Consider the following 26,944-nt stretch of genomic DNA (forward strand, 5'->3'; position numbering starts at 1 on the left):
AGCCCCCCCCCCCCCGATTTTTTTTTATAGAAAACAGTTTTATTTAAATGAAGTTGGGGTCAAGTGATACTTGTACAAATGTTTGGAGAAGGAGGGGGGGGGTCTAACGCGGGCTCATCGCGGTTCTAGTTGTTAATATGTCTCTGTTTATATCTTTACGTATATACTTAGCAAATGATCACTATGTAAAGATTATTAAGAACATTGTTTTAAAACAAACACCCACTGCCAGTTAGACAGTCTACTTGCTGGTGTTATTCAAGATCCCGAATTTATTTATTTTTCCTTCGCGTTTACTAATTCTATTCGTAAAAATAAACGTCAATAAATTAAACGAAATTCACGGTGTCAGATCTTTCTGACAGGGACAAACTGGGCGTCTGTCTACATAAACAACGCACGATTCGACAAGTGCAACAACAGCATTAACCCAGTTTAACTGTAGTGTCACGTGACCGGAAGTGTGTATATTGGCGGACAAGTTTGAAAACTGTAAACAAGAGGCGACACATTTATGATTTGATATCTTTTATTTGGCAGTAAACAGGTACCGGTGTTATATGCAAACTGAGTAGGAGATCTGAAATAGTCATACACCAGTCTTACTGTGATAATGTGCGAGTACGATGACTAAGGCGGGGTCGTTGTCGGCAAAGGCATCAGACTACACAGTGTCACAACACATGCAGTCTACAATAAAGAAATGTACCCCGGATATCGTTCTGTATGTATACACAAATGGGCCCTAACCAAGAGCTGAGTACAGAAATGTACACTAACGTAGCAATGCTTACGGCGCTGAATTCAGGAGTGTAGGGGATAAGGATTAAGGTAAACCACACACTTGCGGCTTGTTGCACAAGTGATTTCAGTCTTTGAACCTCGTTTTGTGCAATGTGATTCGTGAAAATGTACAGTACCGGACAGAATTTGCCAAGCTAGGGCTACCTGGGGAAACACATTTCTGCCTTCGGACACCTTTCTGTAGTACCTATGCTGACAACGAACCCAACAGCATGACTAGGCCTAATTTGACAAGTAGGCAGGTGCCTGCTAGCTCTCTAGCCATTACGCAAGTCATAGCCAGGCGATCAGCCTGATATTAATTGAATAAGGCAATACAACTAATCATCATGTGATCATGCTGGTTCTTGCAATTACAATCCCTTGCTATCATAAAAACTAAGTAGAATGTCAAGTGTGTGAATGTTTTTCTGAGCCTGTTACTCAAGACAATTTATATACGAAAGAGCAGTATGTTGTCACCAACCACTATCACCATGATCATCATATGCCATGAAGTTGGTAGCTCACAGACATGAGGAAAATAAATGATGTTATGAATTTTACCTTTATTTCACCAAGTGTATTTTATATAAATAAAAAACTTCTTTAACATCTTTTCATACATAGGACATGTTAAAAGCGCTGTACTTGAACACTTGCCAGTCTTTGGCATGTTAGTTGGACACATTACTTCTTTGTATTCTCAGAAACATGATTAATGCTTCAAATTGCTAACAATATGGTTACCTTGCCTCAGTTTAAAGAATGTACACAAATACAACCTATGCATGTTTTCAATTTCAGATCATTTTGTTTTCGAGGAATGAATGTCATCCAAAATGCGATGAGGACATTTTTCAAATTTTGTTAATAATAGAAAACAATATCCGTACTACATGATCTATCTTTTGTAAAATTGTGATAAATAATCTGATGACTATTGACATTTGTCTCCTGCAAAATCACTGCTTTCGCTCTAGTGATTTCCAAACTTGACTTTGCATTGTGTCTATGGTATAGTAAAAGCATTTACTATCCTATGTGATTCTGATATGATCATGGTGATGTAAACTGCTCCAGATCACGATGCCCCAGATGACCCTTGTGGACGTGTTTGACCAGTGCCAGGATGGTATGCAGTGTCACAACCGACTCCTCAAGTCCATGGCGAAGATATATCAATCTGTATGTCCTTTATCAAGATGAGCATGTTAAAGTGTTTGAGGTGTATACTTGATATCATACAGCAATCTTTATGTGTCATTCAAATTACATGAATTTTTTAACATGTTACTTCACATACAGCATTGTGCAGTGATAAACAATCATGTTGAAGTAATCAAGCTACCCGCATAGCCACAGCTCAATCATAAATTTCGACCCCTGAAGACCCGGGGTAGAATAGGTCTCCAGCAACCCATACTTGCTGTAAAAGATGACTAAAGGGATCGGGTGGTCAGACTCGCTGAAATGGTTGATCCATGTCATCGTAGCCTAATTGCATGGATCGATGCTCATGGTGTCAAACACTGGATTGTCTGGTCCAGACTCGATTATTTACAGACCGCCGTCATATAGCTGGGATATTGCTGAGTGTGGCGTTAAAAAACAAACAATCAAAGTTTCATAAGAAATATGTTTTATTATCCACTGATTATTGTCGACAAAGTGTTGTAAACATGGTCAAGCTATTATCATTCAGAGTTCATTTTGAGTGTGCATTGTTATGATGTTCAAGCAAAATGTTTCATAATCATGGTAATCATTTCACATTTTCAGCTACATGTACACGTTTTTAATATTGTGTAATGCTTATGATTTTCAGATGGAGTTTGATGCCTTCTGGACTGAGTTTGTCCACTATCTGAAATACTCCATGATAGTGTTCAAGCGAGAGGCTGCCGTTGAGAGGACAATTGATTTTGTTGCCAAGTTTGTTGCCTCAACAGTTAAACAGCAACAGCAGGATCAGCCCCAGCAGGACCAGCAACAAGATGGGACGGGAGACAAGGGGGATGAGGACGCAGCAGAGACGAAGGATGAATCTAACAAGTTCCTGCTGACCATACTGGACTTTCTCTTACAGGTTCCTATGAACATGATGAATATATCTCAATCATAAAGATTTATAGATATTTACTACCCCTGTACTATTCATAATTCATTATTTACCGTATACATTCTAATGATGCCAAATTGACATGCCAAATTTTGAAGCATTGGCCTTGTATTATTTTCAAAATGTCCACAATACAGAGCCTTCTAACATGGTTTGTTACCAGGTTTGTGTTGCTTATGTTGCAGTCTCACAGTGCGAAGGAGAGGGGAGTAAGATTTCGGTGTTGTCAGCTGATCAACAAGCTGCTGAGCAACCTAGGAGACGAGGCTCAGATCGATGACGAACTGTATGACAAGATCTACACATCCATGTTGGAGCGACTGCGAGACAAGGTGCCTGTGGTCAGGATGCACGCCGTGTTGGCACTGTCTAGGCTTCAGGACCCCACAGATGAAAACTGTCCTGTCATTAAAGGTAACAGTGGTACTGTCAGGGGAACACTTAGGCCTAAAAAATAAAAGAATTGGTTCTCAGGCAATGACCTTTGAAAATATAGTACAGGCAGGCAGTGTTTTTTTGTTGTTGGGGTTTTTTTTTGGCTTATTCAAACTAGTATGTAACCAAATAAACAGTTGTGCACCATCAACCTGGGAAAGGGCCTCACTACATAATAAGCATACAAACTCTTATTGCCGCCATGACCATAACACGAGATGCGCAGTAAATAAAAACGAAAAGTGCAGCATACTTTATCATGTTTATGATGATGCTGGCAGTGCCTGAGAACCAACACTATTATTTTTTTAGCCTCATCAGGGATGCGTGGTTGCCTTGTGGTTAAGTGGTTGCTTGTCATGTGAAGACCATGTATTGATTCCCCTTGTAGGTACAACATGTGTTTTTGGTGTCCCCTGCTATAAAAACTACTGCAATATCGCTAAAAGGAGTATAAGCAAGACAACCCCATAACACTCATTCACAAATTCATCTGTGGACTATGGTTGTTGTAGCCATGATAACTTATGTTTCAAATGGTGTGTCATATTGCAATGTCACCATGCTTACCATGTTACTATCAAGATATGGGTATGTGTCATGTATCGTGACAGACACAGTGTATCGTTACAGCCCCAGGCAACATTTAGTAGTGATTTGAAATTCCTGATAATGCTAACTGACCAATAAGATTTAAGTATTTTCCAAGTTCATGGTAGAATCCTAGCTATCCTGGGCAATGTTGGCTCGCTTGCTACATCCTCCTTGAACATGGCCAATCATTTTCACAGTTCACACGTTACTTGATCATATGTTGAAACACTGCATCTCCTGACATTTATGGGCCGCCCTAAGCCATACATTATCAGTGAATGGTGTTTGAATCTTCCAGCGTACCTCTTCCTGATTGGTCGAGACCCCAACCCTGATGTCCGGCGAGCTGTCCTGTCATGCATTGCCCCCTCCACAAAGACACTGATGGCGATCATTGAGCGGACACGTGACGTGAAGGACACTGTGAGACGCGTGGCGTACAATGTGATAGCAGAGAAGATCCACATCAAGGCTCTGTCCATTGCCCAGAGAATACAGCTTCTGCAGGATGGCCTCAGTGACAGAGCAGGTCAGTCTACAGATCAACTTGTTTACAGTGCGAACCTACTGAATCTTCAAGAATCAAGATCTGATCAAGGATTTAACAATAAGTTTTTAAACCAAGTTCCCGGGCCTATAAACAGAAGTGCATATAACCTTTTTATTAGCGTAGCTAGTCACTGGATTGTCTGTTTTTAAGTTGTCCTGTACTCGACATGTTTTTTCAAACCAGAAGTTATATCGTTATTGCACTGGACACATGTCTTTTTCCAAATGGAAAGTGAAGTCATAAAATCAGAAGTGCTTGTCAAGCCTAGTCCCCAGTAAACCACTATCAGTAGGTATCATTGACAGGGGCAGTAGGCAGCCCACTCACCAACTCTCTCTCACTATAATTCACAGACATGGTGAAGGAGGCATGTGCTACAAAACTACTACAGGCGTGGCTGCTACAGTTCCAGGGCAGTGCACTACAGCTGCTACAGAGTCTGGACGTCGAGCAGTCGGCCGATGTCTGTCAGCAGGTGCTCTACAAGCTGTTTGAGAAGGTCCCAGTGGAGGAGATTGTAGACAACTTCGACCTGCTGGGCGAAGAGTAAGTGTTATCTCAATAACAGAGAAGTATAAAGGAAGTCAGTTTAAGGCTTAAAAACTATAAAAGAATTGATACTCAGCACAGGCAATGACTTTTGAAAATATTGTGTTGTTGGGTGGCAGGTTTTTTTGGGTTTTTTTTTTTTTTCTTTTTGCTTGTTCAAAAAAGTATGTTACCAGTTGTGTACCATCAACCTGGGAAAGGGCCTCTCTGTACACCATGACCATAAGATGTACAGTAAAGCAGTGTGCATGTAAAGGGTGCATGCAATATTGGATTGCATTGTTTTAAGAATTAGGGTATTTTTTTATTTCGAAAATGGAAATAAAAACGAAATCTGTGGTGGACTTTATGATGATGCATAAGACTCTTTCTTTTTCTTTTTTAGCCTGATAGGCCCCTGGAAATATACTTGTTGTTCCGGTGACCCGACCAACATACTTTATCACATCTTTAATAGTTTTAAATCATCATGATCAAAAGTGTCTCATTTATTTTATTAACGGCCCACAACCCATATCTGTTAAAGAAAATTTACCTGAAAGAGACATGGGTTTTTCAGATTAAAAACGATGTTTTATTGGTCTGTTTTCAGTCGTACAATTGGGTATCTCATACCTCTAGTCGCACGTTAAAAGGAAGCCAGAAGCTGGAATGTAAACAATAAACTTGTTTCCGTCCGGTTGTGCACGCACATGACATGCCACAAATCTCGAAGAATAAGCCATCAAGCAGGACTGGACTGGATTACTTCCCAGTGGGGATGGCTGGGTGGGAACGTACGACTGAAAACAGACCAATAAAACATCGTTTTTAATCTGAAAAACCCATGTTTTAGTCTGTTTTCAGTCGTACAATTGGGTAGAATTCGACGGAACACTGGAAGGAGGGTCTGGAAAGTAATCCGGAAGTGACCTCTTGCACGTCGAATGTACCAAGTTCCTCACCCCCATAGTGACAATAGAACATTCGACCAGATGCACGGACGAGACAAATTGTTTATCACGAACGCACAGCATGGTTAATGCTCATCGACACACAACTAATTATCGATGCGACAGGACAACTGCACGCGTCAGTTGAACGGCGATCGAAGTGGTCGACGTATAGTTTAGTTACAGAGCAACTCGCAGTATACAAGGTAACTAAACAGCATCTTTAATGCTCTTCGACCCACAAGTAAGTATCGATGCGACAAGGCAACTGCACACGACAGTTGAATTGCAATCGAAGTGTGGACGGCATATAATTTAGTTTCAGAACGACTCGTCGTATCCAAGGTAACTAAAACTGCATGTTTAATGCTCTTCGACCCACAAGTAAGTATCGATGCGACAGGACAACTGCACACGTCAGTTGAGGTGCGATCGAAACGTGGTCGGCTTATAATGTAGTTACAGAGCAACTCGCAGTATACAAGGTAACTAAAAAATACGAGCAGTACTTCTAGTCGGAGACAATGTCGAAGGCAACCTGATCGAGATAACTCAGGCAGAAAAGTGAGATAGCCAAGCCATAGCCAGGCTGTCGTCACAATCCATCGTCGACGTCGATTGTGTAGATGTAGATGAAGGTACTGGTGTATTGGTCGATGGTCCATGGACCTCTGACGTAGTCGAATCCTTCTTGGTCGACGCCCTGGAGGTGAGTACCGCCGTCGTGATCTGGGCTATCAAAGCTGGGGCGATATGAAAGTGAGACGAGGGTGTCGATCGGTCATTATCTCTACGACGCTGTCGTCACAATCCATCATCGACATCGATTGTGTAGGCGTAGATGAAGGAACCGGTGTACAGGACGATGGTCCATGGACCTCCGAGGTAGACGAACCCTTCTCGGTCGACGCCGTCAAGGCGAGTACCGCCGCCGTCATCTGGCCTATCAAAGCCGGGTCGATATGAAAGTGAGACGAGGGTCACAATCGATCATTATCTCTACGACGCTGTCGTCACAATCCATCGTCGACGTCGATTGTGTAGGCGTAGATGAAGGAACCGGTGTACAGGAAGATGGTCCATGGACCTCCGACGTAGACGAACCCTTCTCGGTCGACGCCGTCAAGGCAAGTACCGCCGCCGTCATCTGGCCTATCAAAGCCGGGTCGATATGAAAGTGAGACGAGGGTCACGATCGATCATTATCTCTACAACGCTGATCTCCCAAAAACTCCCTTCGAAGGCGTCGCACGTCCCCGTGGGGACGAGGGTTACGATCTCTAACTGTAGAAGTACTACGATCCCCATCGTAGTTATCGTCCGAATCGAACTCCCGACGACCTCGAAGGCGACGAACGTCCTCGTGTCGTTTACTGTCACTCGACGAGGCCCTCGACCTGTCGTCCCGTGAACGGGAACGACTTCTAGAGAGGGATCTGTGTTCACTGTCGACCCGCACGACGTTCCTATCGTCGTTGGTAGGACGAGAGACGGACCGACTGGGGACCATAGTCCCCTCGTGGTCCTCGTCACCACCCGGTCCCGTCGTAACGGGGGTGGCTGAGTGACGCTCTCGATCAACCGATTGACGAAGATCAGTCGTGCGGGTAGTATCATCAGCAGGCGAACGGTCCCGTGTCTTGTCAAAAACATAAGTTGACTGAGGCGGGTCTTTTTCAACTGATTTCTTGGGTGTGGCCGACGCGCCACCCCCAGGGCCAGATGTAGGGGGTGCAGAGTCCAAGGATCCACCCGATGACCTCCTCTGCCTGTAGCGCTGGTCAGTAGCCCGCTTCGCCAACGCACGAAGATACAAGTTAAAGTTGATAGAAGACAAATGCTCACATTCTTAACAACGTTCATTCCACGAACACGTTGAAAACCCGTCCTTATTTATGCAGGAAGGACAATACTTGTGAGGATCTACTTTAGACAGTTGTCCTTGACACGAGGCACAAATGCCCGACATGTTGCCACGTGTATAATCAAGTGAAACACGTGTTGAACCCAAACAATGGATTACCAATGAATACATTCCAGGAGTCTACAGGTAAGACATAGTATTATTACTGTATTAGAACAACAACTGTAGACACACGATAAGTACTAGGAGAATACAAACTAGCAGTCTATCGCGAAAGTCCTTCTCGAGCGACCAGCTCAGAGGCGCGCTGAGAGATTTGTGGCATGTCATCGGGAGGTGCGTGCGCAACCGGACGGAAACAAGTTTATTGTTTACATTCCAGCTTCTGGCTTCCTTTTAACGTGCGACTAGAGGTATGAGATACCCAATTGTACGACTGAAAACAGACTAAAACATATATTTTTCCTTTTGGCCTAGGAGTATAAGGAAGTAAGTTACCTTATGTTGAAAATTGTTTCCCATGTTAAAGATAGTTCTCACTGTTCATAAATGGTGACAGTATAATCTAGTACATTGTTTTGTTTGTTTGTTGGTTAACACCGCAAACAGCAATATTCCAGCTATATGACAGCGGCCTGTAAATAATCAAGCTTTGACCAGACAATCCAGTGACTGACATCATGAGCATTGATCCTTGCAATTAGGATTCAATGACATGTGTCAACCATTTCAGCGAGACTGACTCCCCAGTCCTGTTAGTGGCCTCTTTTGACAAACACAGTTGCCTTTTACAGCAAGCATGGGTTGCTGAAGACCTATTCTAACCCAGATCTTTCATCGGGTGTCCAGTACATTAGGTTTTGTCAAATGTTGTCAGAGTTGCTGCTGTTATGGTTATTGTGGTTATTGAGGAGGTGATGTATTGGGAATATCAAGCACTGTTACCATGATTACACACAGCATGTATATGTCATTTTGATGTTGTCGTAATGTGTTGAAGGACTCTGATCTCGGATGACAAGCTGACGTGTGAGAGTGCCATGTACTGGCGGGTGTTGTGTCAGTTCGTGCAGGAGAAGGGCGTCACATACGAGGAACAGCTGGATAAAGTCCTGCCATCCTGTATTGTACTGTGTCGATATGTTAGAAAGTAAGTTACATCATGATGAGGGTATGAAATCATTTCACCATGCTTATGTTAGCACACAAAAAAGCAGTCTCATTATTTCTGAGAGTTTTTGTTTAAAATAGTTTGTCAGCACCATCACAGATATATTTAGACCTGCTTAGAGGCCGTGATTGGCCTAAGTCTGCATCAAATGACAATAAAAATTCCCAATTTGAACTATAACAATTCCAAATTTCACAGATTTTACGAAAATAAGAATTGAAACAATCCAATTTTGAATAATATGTTGTTGTTTTTACCAATTTGCCTGCAGAGGTCACTTAGTTTGGAATCCTTGATAAATCCCGGAGTTTACCTGTGACTGTACCTGTTTCACTAGTGGTAAACTTAGAAGAGCTGCATCAACGTAGAAGACCTGCAAACTCACTCACATACATCTGAATGTCACCTTGTGCCTTTTATCTCACTTGACATTGTCTGATGTCATCTCACTTGACATTGTCTGATGTCATCTCACTTGACTTTGTCTGATGTCATCTCACTTGACTTTGTCTGATTTCATCTCACTTGACTTTGTCTTATGTCTCAGCAGGTTTCTGGAGAAGCTGACAGGCTGTGGTGAGGACTTTGACAGACAACTGGAGCTGGAATACATTGGCCAGCAGATCTTGTGTCTCTTCAAGTACATGGACCTATCAGATCAGGCTGGTCGGTAAGTGTCTGTCTTCCAGCATTATTACCTCCTGTCTGGTATTCCACAAAGTGTTTAAGTGTAGGCCAATGTTGTGTTCACCATGTTTAAAGACTAGAGTTGCACGGTATTATCGGTATACCACGATTTTAAATGCATTTGTACATATCACAATAAGTTTGGAAAATATCTGTGTATTGCATTTTTCAAATTCATGCATATTTTCATCTTGTTGGCAAAGTTTACATCAGTGATAAAAGAAATGAAATTTAAAAGTCAGCAACTTGATTCCTGAGTTTTTAAAAAACATGCGGGGAAGTCTGATGTATGGAGCCATTTTTTATCAAATTATAGATAAGAATTGCATGCAATATATATATACTGAACCGCAAAACGTCACCATGCATAGATATATGAGAAACCTTTATTTGTCCAAACACTGTTAACATACTTTGAGACATATTAAAAAGATGAAACTTGGCAAAACTGCTCATCAAGGTTGTAATTAAAGTGTCAAATGTTCTTAAAGTGAAAGTCTCTGAGAAAATGGCATCACAAGCCAGTATCTCATGTGTCCGCCATGTGCATTGATGACTGCAGTGCTACGTCGATACATGGAATGGATGAGGCGGTTGTTGAAGGCCATAGGCACTTGAGCCCACACTCTGAGAAACACCTGATGCAGTTCAGCTGCAGTTGTCGGCCTTTGTCAGAAGTCATTCTGCTGTCTTTGAATCTCGTCCCACATTTGCTCAATGGGATTTAAATCGGGACTGCATGGTTCTGATGCCATTCTGCAGGAGGAAGTCTCTTGTTGCTCTCGTAGTGTGGGCACAGGCGTTGTCATGCTGAAACTCGTGGTTGCAGCGACGTGCTAAATGAGGTATGGTATGTGGTCTCAAGACTTGATCAGTGTACCGCGCCACTGTGACACCATTGCCTCTCCCTGGACCGATGTTCTGGAAGACCACAGGGCCAACCCTCTGTTCAAGACCAATTCCACCCCACATCATGATATTCAGACCACCCCACAAGTCTCTCTCAACAACACAACCATCCTAATAATGTTCACCACGGCGTCGCCAGACTCTCTCTGCCATCTGCTGTTGAGATACAGTAACGGCTCTCGTCTGAGAAGAGGACTATTCTCCACTGCTGCTGGCGCCAATGCTGGTGCTGTGCTGCCCACTGGAGACGGTCTCTTCGATGACGTGCTGTCAGAATGGGTCCTCGGTGTGGCCTGTGACAGTGGAGGTGTCTGCTCATCAATCGTCGACACACGGTGTCCGCACTAATGTGTCGCTGATGTGTCCCCATGGTCTGTCAAGCAGTTTCCGCAGCAATGATAAAGTGATCTTGAAGATGCTGTCACATTACATTAAGTAATATGTTACCACTGTTATACCGAGGCTGTTGTCTCCCACAACTGCTGCGATAGCGAAATCTACCACAGAGATCTCAATTACCTCATGCAGCACGTGCGTAGCCACCTAGCTGCCATGTGACACCCTTCACTCTTGTCTCTTCGCTTGCTCTAGCAAGACGTACAATAAACTGCTCAAGCGTTCCTGTTTCTCCGACCATTCGGTGATATTTATTACTGTTTATTCTCTCTAATAAACTGTGCTTTTACGGGGCGTTTGCTGTAACTATGCTTGGAAATATTTTTCCCGCCAAAAGGAAATATTTTTCCCGCCCTTTTTTTTTCTATATACTTGCGGGGTGTCTCGTATGCACGTTGCGTCTTACGTTCCCCTGTTCTAGTATATCTTGGGGTTTTTACATCACTTATTCCTCTATATGTTATATGTGTATGTTCTATATTCCCATTGCTCGTTTATTTTCTTGTGAAAATACTCGTTTGTGACTATTTGTGGTGCGTGTGTTGTAACCATGTTTTGCTCTTTGTTCATAGTACAAACAAAATGTCTGACATGGATGTTTCGCCGTCCTCCACCCCCTCTACCCCCGCAACCAGGAGCTGCGGGGTGTGCCGCAAGCGAGCGCTACCGGCTGTATGTGCAGTCTGTTTCCACCCCTGTGGTGGCCGGCTCGTCCGGTCGGGGTCCCCTTGCGGGTACCACCACCACCGCTGCGGCGGATCCCTTGGCGGCCCGTGGGCTGTCCGGGGTTTCCGTCGCTGCATTACGTGCATAACTTGTGGACTCCAAGCTGGCGGCCTTATCTCAGGATAGGCCGCTGGCTGTTCCGTTCCCGGCCACTTCGGTGGCCGCGGGGTCCACCGGTACGGCGGCGGCTCCCGTGGTCACCGGTCCTTCCCCCGAACCGTTGCTCCCGCTATCGGTTAAGGACCGCATGGCCATGGTTTATGACCTCTTTGAGGACATGTCCCGGCCGGTACCGCGGGGAATCCACGACTGTGGGTTCCTCAGAGGTATACGATGAGTCTTCCGACACGGCTTTCCCCGCATCAACCTTGCTGCGCGGTTTCAAGCCTTCCTTGGAGAACGCCTTCGCGGCGGCCTCCGGTCGGGGTCTCCCGTTGCCTCCGACGTCGTGGAGAAAGGGTTTATTCCCGGTACATGACCTTGCCTTTCCCGAGGCTGGTCCTACCGCGGAGGCCCATGTTGAGCGGTTGGGTGTCCGTGCCCCATCGGCTGCTACGGTAACGCAAGCTACCTTGCACCAGCTGGACGCCCTCGCTCGGCACTTCATGTCTCACGGAGACACTTACTTGGCTGCAGCGGCCCGTCTGGTCGAAGGTTCTCCCACGGACCGTGACCAGCGCATTTACAACTGCCTGCTCAGTTTAAATGCTTCCCTGGAGTACGTTGCCGAGGACTCTCGGCACACACTTGCTCTTGTTGGGTCCCTGCATAGGCGCCTGGGTGCCGCTCCTAACCGGAGCGCGCCCCAGGCTGCTGCGGCCGGTAGGTCTAAGGGGTCGGGTTCTTCTTCCTCTGGCAAGTAGCCCCGCCCTGAGGGCTCCGGTATGGGCAATCAGCTGCCCTTTCGCGGGAAGACGGGGAACTGGGGGAAGCCCAAGTCGTCGACGGACGGCAAGGGCCCCTCCAGGTGACTCTCATTGGAGGGGTTCGTATGCCGACAGCGCCAACTTCGGTTGGCCCTTAGGTGAACCCGAGTCACTTGGCCCTGGACAGTTGCGCCTGCCGCAGCCTGTCAGGGCCCCCTCTCCTTCCCCAGTGGGAGCCAGACTCCAGACTTACTGGGAGAATTGGGAACAAGTGTTCGACGACCCGTGGGTGGTCAACACGATTCGGTACGGCTGTCGGCTTGATCTCAAAGCGAATCCGCCGCTCACCGTTGCCCCGTTGGCAGGTTTCGATTCGGAAACCGATCTTCCCAACCTCGCCGATGCCATCGGCAGGTTGGTGGAGAAGAGGCAGTACGGGAGTTAGCTCTACCAGAAATAACACCGGGGTTTTACTCCAGGATATTTCTCGTTCCCAAGTAGGACAGTGCCGAACTCAGAATGATTCACACGTCCGCTCCCTGGCTGTTCACCCGGTTAACCACCCCCATAGTGGGGTTCCTCCACAGGAGGGGTGTCCGGTACTTCGCATAACTGGACGACTCGCTTGTAGCAAATCGAATGACGGACACCCTGTCACGCCATCTCGTTTTCGCACGTCAGCTCTTGGAGCAATTGGGGTGGATTATCAATCTCCCCAAGAGCGAGTTAACCCCTTCTCAGAACTTGCTGTTCATCGGAGGTCGGTTCAACACGGTGTCCCATCGCCTCTTTGTCCCCCCAGACCGGTGGCACAAGATTCAGGCGATGATTGCCAAAGTCTTAGCGGTGCAACAGACTGTTCACTTTTGGGAACAGCTGTTAGGGCTACTTGTATCAGCCCAGGACTGCACCGAACGGGGTCGTCTCCAACTCCGCCCGCTGCACTGGTTTTTAATCCAGTTGTTAGCAACGGAGGTGAACAGTGCGACCGTCGCCCTCCCGGATCGGCTCCGACCGCATCTGGAGTGGTGGACGGTCCCTTACAATGTCTTATCAGGAGTCTCTATGCGGCCCTACCGGGCCACGTTGAACCTGTATACAGACGCCTCTCTAGTGGGCTGGGGCGCCCATCTAGAGGGGGAGGTGAGCTCGGGGCTGTGGTGCGTAGACGAACTAGGTCTTCACATCAATTGTCTCGAGTTCAAGGCAGTGATCAACGCAGTCAATCACTGGAAGCATCGTCTCGTCGACGCCCGGCTCATGCTGGCGACCGACAACACGACGGTAGTGTCCTATGTGAACAAACTGGGGGGAACCCACAGTCACTCGCTACTCGATCTCACGTTCGAGTTTTACGCTCTGGTGGACAGTGTCCCGTGCCAGATACGTGCCCGTCACATCCCAGGTGTGCGGAACGTACTGGCCGATGCTCTATCGAGGCCTCAGGATCCGAGCCCCACAAAGTGGATGCTGAACCCAGTAGTGTTTCAGTGGCTGTGCGAACGTTTGGGTCATCCGAAGGTCGACCTGTTCGCAACACGGTTCAACAATCAACTCCCGTTGTTTGTATCACCAGTCCCGGACCCGAGGGCCATCGATCACGATGCTCTCGCGTTAGACTGGACGGGCTTGGACGCTTATGCTTACCCGCCGACAGCGTTGATACCACACATTCTAAGCCGGCTCCGAGGAGTTCGCTGTCGAATGTTACTGATCGCGCCCATGTGGCCGAACAGATCGTGGTACCCCAACTTGCTGACCCAGGTCACGCAGTCGCCACTCCCACTGCCTGTGAGACCGGATCTCTTGATCCACCCTCACACCCGTCAGCTTCATCCAAACGCAGGGCAGTTCAATCTGCACGCGTGGATGTTGTCAGCGAGCGTCTGAGGAGTAAAGGTTTTTCTCGCCGGGCGTCTCGGGCATACGTTAGTGTGCATCGTGATTCTACCCAGAAGGTGTATAATGCACGTTGGGTTATTTTCACGAAGTGGTGTTGTAAACATCACATTCATTCGCCAGATAAGGTATCTGTGCAGGATATTGCTCGTTTCATGTCTCACTTGCGAGAGACCCGGAAACTCTCCGGGGGTTCCATTGCCAACTATGTCTCGTCTGTTGCTACGGTACGGGACGTTGCTATGGGTACCAGTCTCTCCAAAGAGCCGGTGATACAGGGTATTATCAAGGGTTTCAAACAGCACGATCTTAAGAAGGGCCGCCTTCGGGCACCGGCCTGGGATCTTTCCCTAGTGTTGCAATCACTTACGGAAGCTCTGTATGAACCCTTGCATAGTGCTTCGTTTCCGGCATGTGACTTAGAAAACAGCATTTCTCCTCTCCTTTGCCACGGCGGCACGTGTATCCGAAATTCATGCACTCGATGTCGCCAAGGTACGATTCGATAGGGGTGACGAAGGAGCGGTCCGCCTGGGCCTGCTCATGGGCTTCGTCGCCAAGAATCAGAGAGTCGGGCAAACGGAGAGAGAATTCACTGTGAGATCACTCAAAGAAATCTTACATCCTGCTGATACTGAGGACAGAGCGCTGTGTCCGGTTAGGGCCCTTAAGTATTATCTTAAGGCTTCGAATGAACGGAGACAAGGGCTTGACCGTCTGTTCATTTCGTGTAACCCTAACCGCACGGTTGACATAACTCACAACTCGATTGCGTTGTGGCTTCGTTCTGTCATCAATCTGGCGTACCGGTCTCGGGGGTTACCGGTAGCGGGGTCAAACCCGCACGAGATCAGGGCGCTAGCGGCAACATTTGCCCTACACTCGAATATCTCTGTTCGCAGAATATTACGAGGTTGTTACTGGCGTTCTGACTCGGTTTTTGCCAATCATTACCTCAAACAGGTCGCTGATGCCGTCGTGGAGAGTGTGCACCGTCTTGGCCAGCAGATCGCGGCGCAAGCGGGCACCTAAGGGGTGTGCCCAGCGCAATTCCGAACTCCTCAGGCGTCAGACCTTGCACGGTGGTCAATCTGGGTCGACTCCAATGTTCCCACTGCCGTGGGTACAGGAGTTGGGGTCCCACAAACCAGCGCACTCACACCACAGGTGAGGGCGGCTTTTTGTGTGCTTTGTCCTTATTTGTATTTTGACAATTATGTATTTAATTGTCTGTCGTGTATCCCAACCTTGTGATGCATGCTTACAATTACTGGAATTAGGTCACGCGCCTAATGCATACTTTAAGTAGGCTTGCTCTGGGATATACGGTCTGAATGAAATTAATTTCCCTCTTTTCGACTGTTTAACCTGATCTAAGATTAAGCTCACGCGGATACAGTGTTCTCATCCGCTGCGGCGATGAAATACCTATCCAGTGGGGCCGTTTGGAGTCACCAATCGTTTTGGCAATGACGATTGAGCTTTACGGTATGCGCTTGACAGTGCTTTGGTATTCCTATAGGGTAACGCCTAGCTAGGTGCATGCGCATCGAGTGCTTCCGCCTTGGTGTTTACTTCCGCTGGTCGGAAGAAACGCTAGCAGTCAGGATTCGGGTTGTAGGTGCTCCCCACCGCCTACTGTGGTAGTCAGCCTCGGTATAACAGTGGTAACGTATTACTTAATGTAATTTGTAGAATTTTCCTTTTCGGAATATTCTATAAGTAATACGTTACCACTGGGCTGCTGCCCGCCCGTCCGTCCCCCGAGCACTTGCTCGCAAGAGACAAGAGTGAAGGGTGTCACATGGCAGCTAGGTGGCTACGCACGTGCTGCATGAGGTAATTGAGATCTCTGTGGTAGATTTCGCTATAGCAGCAGTTGTGGGAGACAACAGCCTCGGTATAACAGTGGTAACGTATTACTTATAGAATATTCTGAATAGGAAAATTCTACAAAATCTGACAATCCTGACGTCGGGTGGTGACTCTTGGTCTTCCACTACGTGGTCAGTCATCTGTAGTGTTGGTGGTCTGGTACCGTTGCTGGAGCCTGTATATGGTCCTTACGTGGACTTGAAATGCATTGGCTACTTCCTGGGCGGTTTGTCCAGCTTGCAATCATCCAAGGGCTTGGTGTCGCTGATTTCTTGTCAATCTTGGCATGTGGTAGCAATTCAATAACGAATGAATGTTATCCAATCTGGATGGATTTTTATAAGGCAAGAAATGGGGAAACGCATGTGCATTTCAATTTGCACGGAACTCACGGTTACCATGGCCGTTGCTGTGATGCGTTTGGACGATCGGTTTTATTGTCATCTTCTTTGTTATTTTATCATCAAATTTCATTCTTTCCGGACAAGGTCATGCTAAGTTTTAGAAACTTTGACAAAAACTACCCAGATATTTAAATGACAACTTTTTATGCAATGTTACTTGGGGTGACGTATCTTTTGTAGTTCAGTATATGTTGTGGAATGTCTAGCAATTCACAAAGCCAACACCCATTGCTTTTGTCATGATTATGTACACAGTTGTTGAACTTAGCTGGACATTGAGTGCAAACTTAAAAAACGAAATCGCCAATGGGGCATCCTGTTTTGGGGCCCTATTGCATGTCAAAAGAGGCAACTAGATTGGATCATGAGTTTGTCTATAGTCAACATTAAAGTGTTGCCAATTGTTACTAGATTGACATTCACAGCACTGACTCTGCACACTTGTTGCAGCCGCGAACTGGAGAAGCTTGTCCACGACATGATGATCTGCGACCACGTGAGTCATGCCTTGATGAAGCACATCATTTCAACCCTGCATCTGGTGAAGACCAACACAGACACACTGGTGGCCTACCTGGCCGAGACCATCTCCGAGATACGAGAACCCATCACCATTGTGGAGAAGAGCCTGGACAAAGACGAGAGACGGCAGTTGGATCTGAAGGTAGAGTTAATGATTCTCAGAAGAGGCGACAGTCAGTCATTCTCAGTAGAGGCAGCAATCAGTCATTCTCAGTAGAGATGACAGTCAGTCTGTCTCAGTAGAGATGGCAGTCACTGGTTCTCAGTTGAGGCAGCAGTCATTCATTCTCAATAGAAGCGTCAGTCAGTCAATCTCAGTAGAGGCAGCAGTCAGTCAATCTCAGTAGAGGCAGCAGTCAGTCATTCTCAGTAGAGACAGCAATCAGTAATTCTAAGTAGCGGCGTCAGTCATTCTTAGTAGAGATGGCAGTCATTCTCGGTAGAGACGACAGTCAGTCATTCTCAGTAAAGGCAAGAGTCAGTCATTCTTAGTAGAGGCGTCAGTCAGTCAGTCAGTCATTCTTAGTAGAGATGGCAGTCATTCTCAATAGAGACGCCAGTCAGTCATTCTCAGGAGAGGCGGCAGTCAGTCGCTCTCAGTAGAGGCGGCAGTCAGTCGCTATCAGTAGAGGCGGCAGGTGGATCTGATGGTAGAGTTAATAATGGCAGTCATTCTAAGTAGAGACGTCGATCATTCTTAATAGAGATGGCAGTCATTCTCAGTAGAGGCGGTAGTCAGTCATTCTCAGTAAAGATGGCAGTCATTGGTTCTCAGTAGAGGCAGCAGTCATTCTCAGTAGAGGCGGTAGTCAGTCATTCTCAGTAAAGATGGCAGTCATTGGTTCTCAGTAGAGATGGCAGTCATTCTCAGTAGAGGCGGTAGTCAGTCATTCTCAGTAAAGATGGCAGTCATTGGTTCTCAGTAGAGGCAGCAGTCATTCTCAGTAGAGGCGGTAGTCAGTCATTCTCAGTAAAGATGGCAGTCATTGGTTCTCAGTAGAGGCAGCAGTCATTCTCAGTAGAGGCGGTAGTCAGTCATTCTCAGTAAAGATGTCAGTCAGTCATTCTCAGTAGAGACAGCAGTCATTCATTTTCAGTAGAGGCGGCAATCAGTGATTCTCATCAGAGACAACAGTCAGTCAGTCATTATCAGTAGAGATGGCAGTCAGTAATTCTCAATACAAACAGCAATCAGAGAGCAGTCAGTCATTCTCAGTAGAGACGGCAGTCATGCCTAATATTTTCTATGCTCATGCGTCTGTTTTTAGACACCAATATACCAAGTCGCCTTCTGTCACCAACAGTCAATTTCTTTGTTTCACCTGATCCCTTTTAGTGGTCAGTTCCATCTCCGCCCCGAATATTTTTCAAAACATGGTACACGGTTGATAGTGGAATGTCTGTTCTCTCTGTAATGACCTGTGCTGATCTGATAACCATGATTGTCTAATTCAGATAATCTTTGTTTTTTTCCAAAGCTGCCAATTCCACAGTTGTCATGTTTACCATCTGGTAGCGTGTTTACCAAGGGGGACAACTCTGGTCATACATTACAAATATAACTCCCTTGAATCAAAGTCAGAATAAGTTTTACAAAATTATATACCTTTGATATTATAAATGACCAAAATGCTATGAAGAATTCTCAGAAATTTCTGGTTTGCCCAAGCTGATTACATCCATGTGCATTTTAACTAAATACAAAGCTCCTATGCCTCCAATATTGAAACTGAATTTTGTTTCTTGACATGCAGATTGCCAATATCCGGGTACGTTTGCACCAGGCTAAAGAAGAGCTGGAGGATTGTGTGAGATGCCAGGAGTTTGCCCGAGCTGCAGAGCTGAAGAGCTCTGTGTCTGAGCTGGATGCTGAGAGATCCTCACTCCTAGAACAAGGAGAGCCTCAGTCACAGGAAATACGCACAGAAAAGGTGGGTTGGAGGTTATTCAAGTATTTATGTGAAAGATGCTTAAACAGTACTGCAAGTTTGTGTTTGCTTTAAATGTCAGTTGACAAAATGAAGAATAGACACAGGAAAGAATAATTTGGGGGCTATGAATTATTCAATCTATTGTCATTTCTTGCTACCAAGATAATGAAGGTCTCTTCCTTATATCTTGCAGAATGATCCCTTCACCATCCTGAAGTGTCTGACTGTCATCAGCGAACTGCTGACTCAACTTCCTGTGAAGACACTGACACCCACTCTGCACATGTTGCTGGAGAGCCAGGTAATACTCAGTGAAGACCCTGACATGTACATGTTGCTGGAGACCAATAAAGAGTCAGAAGGCATTGATTGCAATGTATCTCAATGTATGTCTTGTTCTGAGGAATGCAACGCTTGATTTCCTTTGTGCCCATTGCACATGAAGTTCAAGAGTAAAGTTATGTTTTGTTCAGCTAGCCTCTGTACATGTTCATTTCTGTATTTATCCCATGGTTGCAGGTGTTACCTGGAGTGCAGAACGCCGAGTCTGACGTGCGTAATGCTGCTGTCAAGGCGCTGGGACTCTGCTGTCTACTCAAGGAGGAGGTGGTCATACAGTACCTGCCGCTGCTCATAGAGGTCAGTTGATGATCAGACAGCTTCAACACTCTTAGTACTAAACAGGCCTTCAATTTGGCAGCCTGACCTTGACAAGACTTTAATTGTATCTCACACTTTGCATTTCTTCCTTCTGTTTCAATCCTTATGTGGAAACATTTCGTCCGAAGAGATCCCAGCATCACCAAGGTCACCACCTAAACACATGGGTTACGCAGTGTAATCCTGTGCTGTGACCTTACACGACTTGATCCTCTGACTACCCCTGCCAGTCCATTCTTTCAACTTCATCAATTGTACAAGTTCGCCCTCTACTTCTACTACGGGACGAAAGAGCCAGGATCGCTCTCGCACCTCAGATACAGATCATCTTGTTTCCTTATAAATCACTATTCAAGGGATAGATCATCCAAGGATCGACATTCCAGATCTACGGGCGACACTCACAGGATCAACCTTCTCAGTATTGGTGTTCTCCTGAACAACCTCATGACATAGCAACTAAAGTCACGGAACACTCCAGCTCGACAGGACGATCTTCATCCTTCTGAGGATGATTATAACAACGATTTGCGCATCGATCATCGGGACGGTATAGACCTCTCTTTCTACTACTCATTCCGATTGTCATCGTCATAAAACGTTTCCATTCTTACGACTCAGACCCACAGTGATGTAGTCATCGGCAGTGGATTGCCATGAGCATAGCCAGTACAGGTATCATCATCACAGCTGGGATTGATACCCTCAGACTATGGATCGATATCATGACATGCACATATACCCTTATGAATCGTGTGGCCGTTTCACCGATCAACATCGTTACCCGCCTTATCCTACAAATCTTGTTCTGACTTCTATCATTATACGCCATACACGGATCGATCTATGGATGAAACTCCTTGATTCAGATTGGCTGATACGGCACCCACAGTTGGACTTATACCGCCATGCCTCCTTAATTGGGTGGTGATATAGCTACTCTCAGCCCTAAGCGTTCTTCTACTGCCTCCACTGTGGATGATTGAGACCTTGCCCATTTAGAGACCACTGTCCAGCGTACTCTCCAGCTTATTTCAACCACTCTATCGGCAACAGAAGCACTCACCTTGTCCGTGTCACATGCCAAGTCCTCCGATGACACCCTTATCAGAGGTTCCTTTGTGCTGATTCGAGAGATCTCTGCCGCCATGGTCTCCTGCAGTACTGTCAGGGGGACGACACTCGCTTGTACCAACTGCCATAGTCTACCCTGTACCTGTTTGCCAACAGGAATCAGGAAGTTGCCAAGGACATCACTCGGAATACTTTTAAAGGTATCCCACAACTTGCTTAAGCTCCAGAAACATCACCTGGAGGAACAACAGAAGAAGGAGCGCCATCAAAGCGTGACCTCCGTGAGGTCATTGGGTCAAAGTCAAGTTCTTTTCGTGGCTATCAATCTCGTGGGAGAACCTCAACACCATGCCTTTCTCCCCGACCAGCCTTCTACCTCAGGTTCTTCAAAAGGTGTTGTCCACCAACTTGGACTGCTTTTGATCGTGCCCTACTGGCCAGCTCGAAGTTGGTTCACAGTGCTGGAGAACATTGCAGAAAGTTCCATCATCGTCTGCTGAGGGGTGATCTTCTCCTACACATCACCCCCACTCCTGCATCCATCTCCGGAAACCCTACATCAAAGGGTATTTGAAGAGAGTAGCCAAAGACCATCAGTCAGTCTCCCATATCACTTTCTCTTTTTAGCTCCGCTCGACTTTCCTTCGGACCTACGCCTTCACTGGATTGCCTCCTCCTGTGACATCCAATTCACATGAGACTAGAGCCTTTCCCTCTACCATGTCCTTGCACAGCAACTGTACCCTGTTCACCATCACAACAGTTGACAGCTGCACACCAGCGCAGATAGATTATACTATGTACCCGCTCCTGCTGTCCAGTACTCCGTATCCTGTACATACAGGAATATTGGAAATATTGGAACATCACTGCTTTGTTTATTGTCATCGTTATTCGAGTTCTCAGACCGAGTACCCAGTGGAGGGTGAGCTACCTTGTCTGTACAGACTCCGGTCTTCCACATCAAAGTCGCCCTTCGAAAGCTTTGTTCAAGCTCATAAGGAAACATAGGATCGAAAGAAGGAAGAAATACATAGTGTGAGATAGTATAAGTATATAAGAATACAATGTATTGTAAAGTTTATGAATTCTTTAATCTCTTTATTATATGTGATCATCCTTAAGATAAAACGTATTTCAACTGAATGAAGTAACTTTCGAAACCATGTGTCAATACATTGTTTGAGTGAATCACCCTATTTGTCATGTAATCCCTCTTGATTTACACCCATGTTTGTCTACATAAACACCCACAGATCAGGACAACTATGTAAACTTCTTGGGAGCGTTAACCAATAATTTATTGATCAAGCAGAAATTGCATCAATGTATGGGGCTTAAAGGTAGTTTGTGCTTGGTAACCTCATTTGCATATTTATATAATGATACCAAGTTGTTTTTTCTGATTGGTTTACCACATTGATAACACTAGCCATTATTAGATAAATATTTGTGACTTCATCTTTAAACATATATTGAAACACATCAGGTGTCCCAACACGACACAGAGACGGTGAAGACCACGTCTCTCAAAAGCCTGTTTGACTTGGTCCACATGTTCGGACTGGGCATCACAAGACAGGAAAGCAAGACAGCAGCGGAGGAGAGCAACTGCAGCGTCAGTTCCGACACAGTGGAGGCTGCTGCAGATTCCCCTGATGACACTCTGGCCGATGCCACTACCACCAGCTCAAAGAAATCTGATGCTTCCGCAGACATTGCAACCAAGCTGGTGGCCATTCTTAGTGCTTTCCTGGATTCCGAGGTAATCAACAACTAGAGTAGAGACACTTGTTGTTTAGGACAAAAAAGACAAGTCAAGACACTTGCATACATATTTATATTGGATAACCTGGACATTTAGGTGACAGATTAGCAAGGGTAGGTAGGTCAAATTAAATTGAATATATCTGACAGTTTTTGGTCTATTGTTTAACTTAACATTGCTTCAGTCAGTTTGGTTTAGGAGTGTGGAAATAATACTCACTCTGTTACAATGTAAGGGGTTGACTTCAATACAGTAACAAGTACTCTCTCCATGCTGAGAGACCCGTAAAGATTCCGGGGTAGAATCAGTCTTCAGCAACCCATGCTTGCCATAAAAGGAGACTATGCTTGTCGCTAAAGGTGACTAATGGGATCGGGTGGTCAGGCTCAATGACTCGGTTGATGCATGTCATCGATCCCAATTACATGGATCGATGCTCATGATATCAATCACTAGATTGTCTGGTCCAGACTCGATTATTTACAGACCACCGTAATATAGCTGGAATATTGCTGAGTGCGGCATTAAATAACACACCAACCAACCAACTATGATGAGATGGGGTTGGTGGGGTAGCCTAGTGGTTAAAGCGTTTGGCCGTCATGCCGAAGACCCGGGTTCGGTTCCCCACATGGGTACATAGTGCGAAGCCCATTCCTTGGTGTCGCCAGTTGTGATATTGCATTAATAATGCTAAGAATGGTGTAAAACCATGCTCGCTCGCTCGAGATGAGATGAGATGAGATGAGTTGGGCTTTTCCTCAGGTATTTCCTGTGTTCGGAAACCACACAATTACCATGATTACTTTGAATTTTGTTAAGGGCATTTTGAGGTTTCAGCCTTTCTCTTTTCTAATCCTTCAAATTTAGTGATTGTGACCACTCTTAGAACATTTTTCATAGTCATCAGGTCAGTTGACACCCAATCAAAACAGTGTTGCCTTTTGCTCCTGTTCCATAGGTTGACAGCTTGGCATTTTCAGCAGGCTACATGATCTGTATCTAGGATGTCAAGAGACTCAACCAAACCTGTTCTTTCAAAATGTCTCATGGTCGAATAGGGCCCCACTTCTAACCCAACACAAGTCTCAACCCACATACCTTATTCCTTGCTGTCAGTTCATACCAGAGAAATTATTACTGATGAAACACATGAACCTTGTGGTCACAGAGTTCCGAGTTGAGGACAGTTGCAGCTGAGGGTATGGCCAAGCTGCTGCTATCTGGCAGAGTTGTATCTTCCAAACTCCTGTCTCACCTCTTGCTGTTGTGGTACAACCCACTGACAGAGGATGACAACCACCTCAGACACTGTCTCGGAGCCTTCCTGCCGGTGTTTGCCTTCGCTTGCAGGTAAGTGGATACAGGTGTAGAATTTAATATGCCTCCATCATGTCGATGCATACTTCCAGCATAACCCAAATCAGATGTCAAGTTTGAGGGTAAGCCCCTATGATCAATGCAGAAAGGCTCCATTTTGAAGCCCTAGCATTTCAAGTTAAGTCGGTCATTGCTTAATGATTAAGCATGCATGAGAATAGCAAATTCATTATTTGCATTTTCAGACATTCTTTCTCAGTGTTCTTCATGTAATCAACAACCCTGCTGTTAGAGAAGCAACTCTTATGTGATGTTTTCCTATATTCTTCAACCACACATCTAGGAAACACTTCATCAGTGCTTTGAAGCCTTGTCTTTTGTGTTTTATGTTTATGTGTTAATGTTTATTTTGTTTCATTTTGTTTCATTCAATTGTTCTCAACAAATTCAGTAAATTAAACTAAAATGATTGATTAGAAAATGATCAGTCATATATTTCATTGATTCCTTTGTTGGAAAATACCACCAATCTATCGTCACTTACATCAATCACATTGAATGACACTGCCTCCACCTGTTTTCTCCCATGTTACCAGAGCTAACCAGGAGTTGTTTGAGGAGGCGTTCATGCCGACACTGAAGACCCTGCTGAATGCCCCAACATCCAGCCCTCTAAATGAGGTGAACGTCAGCAATGTGGGGGACTTCCTGGTCCAGCTCATCAACACCAAACTCCTGGTGGTCAACCAGAACTCCCAGAGTCTAGTCACTGTAAGTCTAACTGTCCGTGTGCAGAGTTGCTTCCCTTAGGCATGCCAGGAACCTATGATGGTGGAACTGAGTCCCAGTTTCCCCTGATTATGTTCAGCACTTTACCCATGCTCATAGATTTCACAAAAGTGGTGAACTCCTAAGACCTGCTTTACTTCACGACTTCCTGCCACATCAGCTATCCCATAGTGATAATGGTATTACTGAAATACTGTTTAAAGAGGAGTTAAACACAAATCAGATTCTAACCTGTCTTCAAAAACAGCAATACAAACTACATGCATATGGTTCTGGTGTTACACGGTTTACAAAGCGATGTTAAACCCAGCTCAGACATCTCACTCACTCACATAATACTCCAGTTGTTGAAAGGGATGACATAATTGTTGCTGTGTTACCTCCCAGGACAACCCAGGACACGACCACATAGCTGTCCTGGTGAGTAACGAGATCCTGTCCAACCCCGACTCCTTCAGTGTCAAGCTGTGGACACGCCTCCTGAACCAGCTGGACCTGAGCCCAGACACACAGCTCAAGGACATGCAGGTGCTCTGTGACCAGATGCTGGAGGTAGGTACAACACACTGTCATGATCACATGTCTCTACCTAGCAACTCAAGGACATGCAGGTGCTCTGTGACCAGATGCTGGAGGTAGGTACAACACACTGTCATGGTCACATGTCTCTACCTAGCAACTCAAGGACATGCAGGTGCTCTGTGACCAGATGCTGGAGGTAGGTACAACACACTGTCATGGTCACATGTCTCTACCTAGCAACTCAAGGACATGCAGGTGCTCTGTGACCAGATGCTGGAGGTAGGTACAACACACTGTCATGATCACATGTCTCTACCTAGTAACTCAAGGACATGCAGGTGCTCTGTGACCAGATGCTGGAGGTATGTACAGAACTCTCTCACCTTCAATTGCTAGGTACCTGACCAAGGCCCCTAGTGACCAATTGTATGTCAATTTGGTGAACTCATTACATGCCAAGTGGTACATCGACAGAATTGTTAATTGATTCAGTTGATGGATATTTCTCTCTGCAGGTTGTGAAAGAAAAGCAAAGTGTGAAGGCCGTGGAGAAGTTTAAGGCAACTGTTGACTCCATGCTTGCTGACAAAACCAGCAGCACCAACGCTGATGTTGTGCCCAAGACAGAAGCAGAAGGTGGTGATGTCACCGAGGCTGATGCCAGCAGTGCTGTTGCTGACTCGCAAGACCCCCTTCCATCTTCACAGACCAGCACAGTCCCTGACTCACAAGACACGGTCGCTACCAGTGTCGATATCACCAGTGTCGTGTCCGATTCGCAGGGCTCAGATGTAGCTATAAGTGTTGTTGACTCGCTATCAGACTCACAGAGTACTCAGGTGGAGAGTTCCAGTCAAGGGGAGGCAACTGGAACTGTTACACCTGCATTAAACACTACAATAGAAAACACGACTGCGTCTACCAAGAATGTGAGAGGCAAACGAACAACAAGAGGTAGGGAGTGTGGAATGTTGTTACTGCAGATGTTGTAGTGGAATGTTGTTACTGCAGATGTTGTAGTGGAATGTTGTTACTGCAGATGTTGCAGTGCAAGGTTGTTACTGCAGATGTTGCAGTGCAAGGTTGTTACTGCAGATGTTGTAGTGGAATGTTGTTACTGCAGATGTTGTAGTGGAATGTTGTTACTGCAGATGTTGTAGTGGAAGTTTGTTACTGCAGATGTTGTAGAGGAAGGTTGTTACTGCAGATATTGTGGAAGGTTGTAACTGTAGATGTTGTAGTGGAAGGTTGTTACTGCAGATGTTGTAGTGGAATGTTGTTACTGCAGATGTTGTCGTGGAAGGTTGTTACTGCAGATGTTGTAGAGGAAGGTTGTTACTGCAGATGTTGTAGTGGAATGTTGTTACTGCAGATGTTGTAGAGGAAGGTTGTTACTGCAGATATTGTGGAAGGTTGTTACTGCAGATGTTGTAGTGGAAGGTTGTTACTGCAGATGTTGTCGTGGAAGTTTGTTACTGCAGATGTTGTCGTGGAAGGTTACTGCAGATGTTGTCATGGAAGGTTACTGCAGATGTTGTCGTGGAAGGTTGTTACTGCAGATGTTGTCGTGGAAGTTTGTTACTGCAGATGTTGTCG

The 26,944-nt window shown here is 45.7% G+C and overlaps 1 protein-coding gene across 3 annotated transcripts in view; it reads left to right on the forward strand.

Annotated features, from left to right (window-relative positions):
• Positions 1-421: 421 nt before the first annotated feature.
• The window catches only part of LOC124141235 (condensin complex subunit 3-like), a 31,466-nt gene continuing 4,943 nt past the window's right edge, over positions 422-26,944 (forward strand). For 2 of the 3 annotated variants that reach the window (XM_048393323.1, XM_048393321.1), the window contains exons 1-17: positions 422-547; positions 1,867-1,971; positions 2,612-2,872; positions 3,091-3,319; positions 4,233-4,463; positions 4,838-5,030; positions 8,830-8,979; positions 9,548-9,670; positions 17,213-17,426; positions 19,039-19,215; positions 19,409-19,516; positions 19,735-19,854; positions 22,439-22,714; positions 23,889-24,070; positions 24,634-24,808; positions 25,214-25,378; positions 25,864-26,302. In XM_048393323.1, the coding sequence (XP_048249280.1) occupies positions 1,873-1,971; positions 2,612-2,872; positions 3,091-3,319; positions 4,233-4,463; positions 4,838-5,030; positions 8,830-8,979; positions 9,548-9,670; positions 17,213-17,426; positions 19,039-19,215; positions 19,409-19,516; positions 19,735-19,854; positions 22,439-22,714; positions 23,889-24,070; positions 24,634-24,808; positions 25,214-25,378; positions 25,864-26,302 (3,142 nt within the window). In that variant the 5' untranslated portion in view covers positions 422-547; positions 1,867-1,872. The remainder of the gene's footprint in view (positions 548-1,866; positions 1,972-2,611; positions 2,873-3,090; positions 3,320-4,232; positions 4,464-4,837; positions 5,031-8,829; positions 8,980-9,547; positions 9,671-17,212; positions 17,427-19,038; positions 19,216-19,408; positions 19,517-19,734; positions 19,855-22,438; positions 22,715-23,888; positions 24,071-24,633; positions 24,809-25,213; positions 25,379-25,863; positions 26,303-26,944) is intronic. The other variant, XM_048393322.1, reaches the window with a different exon arrangement.

Source organism: Haliotis rufescens, unplaced genomic scaffold (assembly GCF_023055435.1).
Source record: "Haliotis rufescens isolate VD_foot unplaced genomic scaffold, xgHalRufe1.0.p SCAF_12, whole genome shotgun sequence".
In the NCBI taxonomy this organism is placed as follows: Eukaryota; Metazoa; Mollusca; class Gastropoda; order Lepetellida; family Haliotidae; genus Haliotis; species Haliotis rufescens.